General features: G+C 52.3%; 1 protein-coding gene across 3 annotated transcripts in view; it reads right to left on the reverse strand.

Moving 5' to 3' along the window:
• GOLGB1 (golgin B1) overlaps positions 1-9,411 on the reverse strand; it is a 42,038-nt gene extending 32,627 nt beyond the window's left edge. For 2 of the 3 annotated variants that reach the window (XM_065049505.1, XM_065049502.1), the window contains exons 1-5: positions 9,280-9,411; positions 5,907-6,024; positions 3,867-3,972; positions 3,176-3,328; positions 2,312-2,452 (exon numbers count right to left, since the gene is read on the reverse strand). In XM_065049505.1, coding sequence (XP_064905577.1) covers positions 2,312-2,452; positions 3,176-3,328; positions 3,867-3,965 — 393 coding nt within the window. In that variant the 5' untranslated portion in view covers positions 3,966-3,972; positions 5,907-6,024; positions 9,280-9,411. The remainder of the gene's footprint in view (positions 1-2,311; positions 2,453-3,175; positions 3,329-3,866; positions 3,973-5,906; positions 6,025-9,279) is intronic. The other variant, XM_065049504.1, reaches the window with a different exon arrangement.
• Between the last annotated feature and the right edge of the window lie 128 nt (positions 9,412-9,539).

The raw sequence follows: 9,539 nt of genomic DNA on the forward strand, positions 1-9,539 counted from the left end.
TTTCTACTGCCTTTAAAAAATGTCTTCACTTTACATTTTGTTTATTTAAGTGAAGTCCTGTGTTAAGTAGCTATTTTCCCTATTTCCGTGTAGATACGCACAAGATGTCTTTAATTGGGAAGTTTCAAAGCACTTAGGCCAGCTAACTATCCGTGAATGCTTACAATATAAACTAAGGTAAATTATGTTATTAAATAAAATATAATGCATAATCAACAATATGAGCACCTTGATTTGTGAGGCTTTTAAATTTCACAGATTTCTCTAAAAGCAGAAATGAAACATTTTAAATTAGCAATACAAGAACATTCTCCACATGACAAAGGGGCAGACATCGAACATTCGAGATCACAGAAAATGCCAATGGAAATCTCTGAAGACATTTATGGTGATGAACCTCTTAGAAATAAGCAAATGAAACATGCAAAAAGTCATCCGTTCTCCTCCACCCCGAGGCACCAAAATCCTCTGTCTGAGACCATGAAGTTCGAACTCTGCCATGCCCCACAGGACAAGTGCAGGGCTGTATCTCCTCGGACACGCCGGCACACAACGCCCGCACGCCCTGTCTCCCGAAGACCAGCTGTACGGCAGGCACTGCTCCTGAACGGCATCCCAACCCCGAACCAGAAACGCTCTGCTCCCTGCCATTTCCACCGCAGGCTGCACCGCGACCTCACTCCTCTCATTAGAAGGCCACTCTTCTTAATGGCTAATGTACACCAATCGCTTCACCCGTCAGGGCTGCCCTCGCAGTCCAGCAGTCCTCCCGCTTCCCCGGAGCGCAGCTCCTTCACACCACTGCGGAAACCTGCGGCGCTTCCCCTCTGCCCGAGGCCCAACAGCCGGGCTGTCCCGAGCGGCCGGTAAAAGCAGCTGCTAACGCCAGGGGAGGGCGGAAAACCTGCTGCTGCTCTCAGAATTCACTGCCTAATGCCAGGTGAACAGAACACAACACCACTCCGTGCGAGGCCTTGCCACTCTTAGTACAATAGCTGGAAGGAGAACTGTTTGCCTTACATAAAAAGGAGTAGGCCTCTTTTAAAATCTACATCACACCGATTAACTGATAAGCCTTCCCCCGTTTTGCCTTCAACAGACACATTTGAATTTTGAAGCAAGAACGCTCACTAGTTCAAAGCAACCAGCCTGCACAGTCACGTAGCAGCGCCAGGTCCGCGCACGCTACGCGCGACTGGGCAGCGAGGAGCGGGGACGCCCTGCCCGCTGCAGCGCGGGGCCCGGCCAAGGCCTCGCACCGCGCCGCGAACCCGTGGGCGCCTGAGCCCGCGCTCGTTCAGCTTTGCTCTGTTTTCATATTGTGTCAATCCTCAACATCATCCAGTTCTTCCTGTATGAAAACCAAATGCTGTTCTGCAGTGAGAAAGACTCAACATTGTATTGAATTATAGTAGCCTACTTCTATCACTTGGTGATGCCACCAACCAAAACCAGTGAGCACAAGTGACGGAGCCAATCTCGACTCCATCAGCAGTCACCTCTCACCTGACAGGTCTCACACTCACCCGTTGCTGTTTCCTATCATCTTCTAATCTTCTTTTCCACTGTTTCAAACAACCCGTATCTTTTCCGGTTCAATGAGCATCATCTGATGTCCTGCAACCTGTCCGGACTCCTATCACATTTCCCCTGCCTAATACCACAAACCTTTTAAAGAAAACTACATGGCCAGCAGAACAGTTTTAAGTTTTCAAGAGTTACCAGCTCCGGTGGGAGTTTTTGGCGAGCAGTTAATAGCTTCTTTAAGGCTTGGTACAGGACGCTGTATCCTCATTTTTCACCTAGCTTTACACAACTATGGCTTGTTAACCATAAAACTCTGTGGTGGCACAGGAAGCTATGTGGCTAGAAAAAAAAGTTACATCTTTTTTTACATTGAAGTTAGTGCCTTTCAATTTTAATGACCTCCTTACTTCCTTGTTCTTACATTTCAGCCAACCTTCCCTCTCCTTCGTTGTACTAATACAACAGATAACACGTGAAACTTACAGCTCAGATGGATGTGTAATTTCTGCAGGAAAGAACTTTGCTAGAAGAGATGACTGAAGTTATGCAAAACGAAACCGGCCTGTACTCTGAGAACAGGCCGCGCGCTCCAGGGGCACCCGCAGTGCGGGGCAGCTGCACAGACCAGCGTCCTGCAGCAGGGACGGCCCTGCTGGAACCGCGTGTCCTGGTAACAAGAGACAGGCCCCGCTAGCGCAGCGGGACTGAGCGTGCAGGGTGGCACCACGTTATCAGCAGAGGCCAACAGCTCTGAGGAAGCCGTTCTCCCAGCCGTGGGACATACCTGCTCTTCGGACAAGGTTTGTGCGGGCAGCGCTGATCCTTTCTCTGTCAGCTCCTCAATGCGTTTGTTTAGAGAGGCCACTTTGGCTTTGGCCTGAAGTTTCAGCTTCATCAGCTTCGCGTCCGCAGCCTCTCGCTCTTCCTGCAAAAGAAGGACACAAACCAACTGCGTTTACAATTCCAGCGCTGCCGCCCTGAAAGCATCGCTCGGAAAAGTTACATTACTTGCCAGCCTGCTGTTCCCTGTCCAAACCCGCCTCCCCAGTAACAGCGCTAGTTAAAGCATGCACAGGAAACAGATTTGCTCTGAAGAATTATACATAGCCAAACAGGCGGCTCTAGTCCTTCCTCCTCAAGGGACCTCCAGCAGTTAGTGCAAATCAGTTTGATTTCCTCTGCTATATGCCGTCCCTCAACACTATCTCAGGGAACTGCACTTTCTCTCACATCGTGCCCCAGGGTACGCAATATATACCTTCGGTTCTGTGCCATAAAAATCACAGGACTGCTCCTTGTCTCAAACACTCTGAAGCAGGGAAAGAAAAGCCTCACACAAAACAGATTAGTAATTCTTCGAGCCACCATGAATCCGCAAGGGCCTCGACGAGCTCCAACACAAAACGCTACACAGCTTGGATGTAACTTATCTAATCTAGAAGGAATTATTCCTACACAAAGTGAACCGAAGCTACCCTACATCTCTTGGGTTAGGGTCCATTCTTTGGATTCCAACAGTTCTCTGGAATTGATGCATTTAGCAGTGCAGGTGTCTCAAACATTCACAAGCAACCAGAGACTGGCTTGCTCAGAAAGCTGAAGCAGCACATCGGTCTTGCTCCCAGGTCCCCAGGGACAGAAATGATACCTTGAGTACAGTTTCTTTTTGCTGGAGCAGGGCATCCTTTTCTCGGATCAAATCCTTCAGCTGGGCAACGAGCTGTTCTGTCTGGGCGAGGCGCTCCAGCAGCTCCTCAGGCGCCTCCGCCACGCTCTGTGCTTGTGGCTCTGCAGCCTGGACCTGCAACAGCGAGTCGATGGGTCTGGAGGAAACGTCTAAATGCACTGCAGCACAGCATCTGCAGCTCCAGTCCTAAAGGCCGCACTCTGCTGCTTGCAAGCATTTCACGTAGCCTGTCAAACTATACAAAATTAGGTGAAACCAGGAGGAAAGCTCAGGATGCCCATGAGCCAAGACACAGAAACAGCAGCAGCAGATCTGCCATGCGCGGCACTGGAGAGACTCCACCACCCACACACTGCCCGCGGATCCAGGTACCAACGGGCAACGTACAGATCAAGCCTCCCGCTGTCACCGGGCATGCAGGGCTCCCCTTTCTGCTACACAGAATAGTCTTTCTTCACCCTAACTCCGGTTTGCTTCCTAGGATCACCTTGAGATGTGGAAACTAAGGATTATGGTCTGTCCCACAAAAGTGCTGACTTAAGAGGTAAGGAAAGCAGAAGCAAAGTGAAACGACAGCTGTGCCCAGCAGGAAACAGTTCTCACTGCAGTCCAATGATCCACACTCCCCAGCCTGAGACAACACCACACTTACTGCAGTAAAGGATTCCCGAACTGGATCTCCATCATCTCTGTCGTCACCTGACAGCTCTTGCATAACAGTACTTGCTAAACCTGACAAACGGCTTAGCATCTTCAGCCTAAAACAAAACAAAGCATACAGTTAGAGAGGTAAAACGGCCAAGAGGAACAGGCAGACGACCAGGCTCACAGGGAACGCGTCTGCTCTGCCCAGAGAGAAAAGCCAAAGTAAAACCTTGGGAATAAAGGAATGATCTCGTTAACAAAAGCAGCCGGACTCTGTGAACACAGAAGCCGAGCGTGTGCTGATAAGACACATACAGATGCCCTCACTGCTCTACATATATGACCAGAGAGTACACTTTATAGCAGATTTCAAGTCACTATCATAGTTTATTCCTCATCTTTCTTAACAATTACATTACAGAACAACGATCTGTTCAGTTTAACCAATAGAAGAGTAAGTGATTCTTAAATGAAGTCACTTCTTTACACCAAACATGGCCTGTAAACACATAAAATAAGCTTTCTGTTAACAAGTAGTGGGAATGGTGAACTCAGTCCTGATGTCTGCTAAACAGATGCAAGTGCGTCACATTAGAGAGATGATGAGACCTCTGCATGCCACGCATGTGACAGGACGGGACCTCGACGCGGAGGGTCGGTCTGGACAGGCCATACATTCTTTTCTTTCCTTGAAATTCAGGAGCCAAACTGCTCCAGCAAGTGGAGGTGAAGCAGTTCCAGCCAGCAGTACATCGTTTGCCATTTTGAAGGAGAGTGGCAGATTAAATTCTCCACCATTAACCCAGACAATGGGATGCAATCCGCCTCAATAAATCCACCAAATTCTAATGAGCAGCTGATAACCGAAGTACAGAGCTGCCAACCAGAGGGACCCCAACGAGCCAGAGAAGCAGATGGACAGAAACATCACGAGGTTCAGAAAAGACAGATACAGAGCCTGACACCGCGGCCGGAGCAAACCCGTGCCGCAGCACAGGCTGGGGACCGCGGGGCTGTACAACCGTGCTGCCGACAGCAACCGAGGGACGAGCTCGGCGCGGCCTCCGCCAGCACAGGGTCCTGCCGGCGACAGCGACACCGCAGCAGGAGCCTGGCGGCAGCCGCTGTCCTCCCCGTTCAGCACTGACAGACCACACGTGGGGTACAGCGCCCACTTTCAGGCCTCCTGATACACAAAAATGACAACGAACTAAAGCAAGCACTGCCGAGAGCCCCCAGGACCATCGGGTGCTGAATGACGAGACACCGGGAGACGCTAAAAACGCCGGACTTGTCCAGCCTTGAGAACTGCGGGTAAGGAGGGGATGCCATCGCCGTCTTGCCTCCAGTCGCCGGTTAGGCAGCTAGGGACAGAACCAAGCACCTCAGCGCACACAGCAGAGGGACACGAGGCACTGCACACAAGTGGCAGCATAAGGAAGTTCAATCAGAGGAAAAGAAAGCACAGGTAAAATGACAAAAAATACTGGAACAGGCTCATAGCAACCTGACATAACTTTGACATCAGCTGCGCTAAGAAGTTCGACCAAATGAACTCCCAATGTCCCTTAAGACCTAAACCTTTCTAACCTTCTATGAAGAAAGGTCACACGTGACACTTGACATATTTCTTAACAGAAAAGTTGCAGATCTGTCACAAGGGTAAGTCCATGCCCTTAAATGGCAAAATAATTTGTACAAATGTAAAAGAACTACAACACTGCAAGCTGAAACTAGGAAAACTCCCATTAGCCATAAGATCAATAATTATCTCCATCAAACGGAATCTTTTAATACGACAAGGAGCATCTGTTTAGCTAGAAGCAGGTTTCTAGAGCTGGCCACAAGGATCCACTCCCTCCAGGCCTCCCTTCTCTTAGTAAGCAAATCCTTGCTCTTAGCTCGAAATACTGGTGATAGAGAGGACAGTAATGCACTATTTTTCCGTAGCAGTCACACCTTCTAACCACCTCATTTTGCAGAAGCAGAAAAACGTCACAAAGCACATTAGAATATCCATAGCAGAGAATGCGGTGAGAAGACCAACCTCTTCCATGCACCGAGCAGCTCACGGGTCTGCTAAGTCAGCGGTGGAGGGGTTTCCAGGGCAGCGCAGTCACACACGGGTACGTCACGCCGTTCCTCATCCTGGCGCTCCTGACAGGCTGCATGAACAAGACTCTTGGTGAAGAAGAAAAAGAGAAAAATAACCTACCCAACAGTAAAGAAACAAGGCCATTCTTCATCCTACACACTACCTCCTGGGATTATTACAGTCAGTCATCTGCAACAAGCATAAGAAGTTAAAAGTCTTCCCTGTTTGGAGACTGGCTTTCTCCTGTTCCGACCGCCCCGCTGCGTGGCGTACGCCTGCCCTCAGCCACCTGCAGGACAAAGCCCTGCAGAAGCAGCGACTGAAGCAAACAGACAGGAGGAGGGCGCCAGGCCTGGGGCACTGCTGGAGCCGCTGCCACAACGCCAGCGCTGCCCGCCAATGCACCAATGCACCAGCCAGCGAAAAATGCGGCAGCGCTCTGCTTACCGCTCAGCCGGCCGGCGAGACCGAGGCGTGGAATTCCAGAATAATGTAGCCTGACACAAGAAATTTCCGTAGCAGGACCCGGAAGTGTCAACTGTTCACCGAGCTGGTAAAACCAGAGACTCGTTTAAACACCTGGAATACCGGTTCACTATAAGGATCAAGTATTTCTAGTTTTGTAAAGCACCAGCCCCACGACGCCGCAGCGAGGAACAGAGCCTGCTGTCTTGGCAGTGCTAAAAACTGCCACCCAGCATTCGAAGAGGAGGGGTCCGATCTTCCCGTTGAGCATTTGGGCACAGCCTCTTCAAGTCACAAATGAGCAACATGCGGCTGAGATGTCACATGAGGTCACACAAGAAAACATGACTTAGGGCTGACAGAACCAACAGATGATTTATTAGAAGTGGCATTACAAATGTGGAAAAAGCAGAACCTAGGCACCCGCAGACACCATTGCAACCAGCAACAGGTATGGGGCCCAGCACATATCCGCATGCTAAAACGTCACCACTTCAAGCACGTGTACACAGACTATGTTGAGAAACGATTCCCTGCCTTCTATCCAGGCCGGCTACATTAAGCCCACACTAAACTCAAGCTCATATGCCTCGCTGGGCTTGGCCCACCGCTGTCCCCAAAATGCAGAGGAACTGAGGACTGACTGCACCTACCTGCACAGGCACGAACTTTAACAACCTGAACTCAAGCCTCGGAGACTCGCATCTTCTGAACTCGTTTTTAAAGTACATCAGCAGGCGGGCTGAATACGGCAAGAGATGAGAAGTGGAACGAAAAGTAACTCTGCAACTATACAAACAGCAAAAAGAAGCCCAGGGAGAACACGGGCACAGCGCTGAGCGCGGCAGGGTCACACACCGGTCACACACCGGTCGCACACGGCCACGCGGGGGCTGCGGGACGCGCCGGCAGCGCGGAGCCGACGCGGGGCGGGGAGGAGGGGCGCACAGCACACAACGGCTACGCTGCCCCCCCCGGGACCAGGACGGGCTGCGGAAATGGGCCACCGGAGCCTCACGAAACTGAACAAGGGGAATCGCAAATTTCTGCCCCTGGAAAGCAGCTCTGCAGGGAAGGACCTGAGGATGACGGTGGACAAGCGAACCATAGTCCATGATGTACCTCATAACAAAGGCCAACAGCACCCTGAGCTGCATTAGGAGCGTTGCCAGGAGGAGGAGGAGGATCCTTCCTCTCTACTCAGCCCTGGTGAGGCCACATCTGGGGCACTATGGCCAGTTCTGGGCTCCCCAGAACAAGAAAGGTGGGAACTTGTTGGAACAAATGCAGTGGAGGACAAAGAGAAGGCTCAGGGAGGATCTTATCACAGAATGGGTGAGGTTGGAAGAAGAACAGCAGCCATCTGGTCCAACCTCCCTGATCAAACAGGGCCACCTAAGGCCAGTTGTGCAGGACCATGTCCAGATGGCTTTTGAACACCTCCAGAGGCTCCGCAACCTCCCTGGGCAACCTGCGCCAGTTCGGCAACCCACGCAGCAAAAAAGCTTTTACTGATGTTGTGAGGGAACCTCCTGTCTCCAGTTCGTGCTCAATGCCTCATCCTGTCACTGTGTCCCACTGTACAGAGCCTGGCTCAGTCTTCTTTGAACTCCAGGAACAAGCAAAGCTCTACATGCTGTCCCCAAGCCAACAGTCCATCCAGCGCCTGCCGGGTGGGAGCTGCCTCACGCGTCAGCCGCAGGGGCTCAGGGCAGGAACGCCCCGGTGCCTGCGCTTCGCATTTACTTCTGAGCTTGCAGCAGGAAAGTGTTATACAACGCTGATTGATTTCCTCATAAACAGAAGTAGACAAACAGAAAAGAACAGAGGTTATTCCGTGTTCCGCCGCCTCACCCAAACAAAGTAAACAGAACAGCTCTCAAACACAGACTGTTGTTCTACCAGGGTCACACTGACTTTGGTACGGATTTCCACTTTTGTACTTAATAGCAGAACACAAAAGACTTGCAATCTGTTCGTGACCTAAGCCAGTACAGTTGTGTTCTGGATGTACCTGAAAATAATTTTTTGTTCGGCATTGCTATGATTAACGAACTTTTGCCTGTAAGACTTTACTTTGCACACCGGGACTATCAGCAACGTTCCAGAAGAGGTTCCTTTGCTCTAAAACACACTTCCCTTACTGACCCAAGCAGCCTAAATCCATTACTAGTCACAGGACAGTCTGCATATGAGTGATAAGCAGTGCATAAATCCGTACTTTTCTGTCTCTAGGCGCCAGTCACAGGGAAGAAAGGCTTGACAGTGGTTTTCCCTAATTCATTCTATTACAAGTTTATCATACACAATTTAAGTTTAACTCCTTGCACCTCCCTTGTTTGGAAGGTAGGCAGACACTGCAGGCGTTGCTGCTGCACCCGGGCCCGGGCCCAGCCTCACACGGTGCAGAGCGGCTGAGGGATCAGACACCACCAGCTCTCGGGCACCCGCAGCCCGGGCCAGAGCAGCCTCGCCACCGGGAACGGGACGCCAGCGCCCACGGAGCCGCACACCCACTCACGGCGCCCCGCGCACCCAAACCCGCAGCTCGGGCGGCGGGGCCGCCGGCACAGCCTCCCCGGGACGGCCCCGCTGCCGTCACACCGGGCACGGCGTTCGCCAGCACGGCCGCAGCGGAGGCACCGCCGTGGCGGCGCCCGGGACACGGAGCAGCACCGCCGGCCCGGCCCGGCCCGGCCCGGCCCACGGAGCCGCGAACCCGCCCCGGTTCCCCGGGCTCGGCCGGGCCGCTCCCGGCGGCGCTGCGCGCTGGAAGAGCCCAGCCCGGACCCGGCCGAGAGCCAGCGGCCACAGCCGAGCCCGCAGCCCGAACGGACCAGAGCGCGGGCGGGGAACTCACCGGCCGACGCACCGTCCGCCACCTCAGCACCGGAACACGCCGCCGCGGCTTCCGCCTCCGGTGCGGCCCCGCCTCCCCGCAGGACCACAGCCAGTCAACTACGGAGACTCGAAGATAGACGTGACCATCAGCTAATCGCGACGAAGCAGCCTCCCCGGGGTCATGGTTGTCCTGCAACATGGCACAAAATCACCAATCACGAGTAGGGTTTGGGGACCCGCCCAATAACAAGGAAGCAGCCAATCATCCACGGCTTTCCG

Source organism: Columba livia, chromosome 1 (genome assembly GCF_036013475.1).
Source record: "Columba livia isolate bColLiv1 breed racing homer chromosome 1, bColLiv1.pat.W.v2, whole genome shotgun sequence".
Taxonomy (NCBI): domain Eukaryota; kingdom Metazoa; phylum Chordata; class Aves; order Columbiformes; family Columbidae; genus Columba; species Columba livia.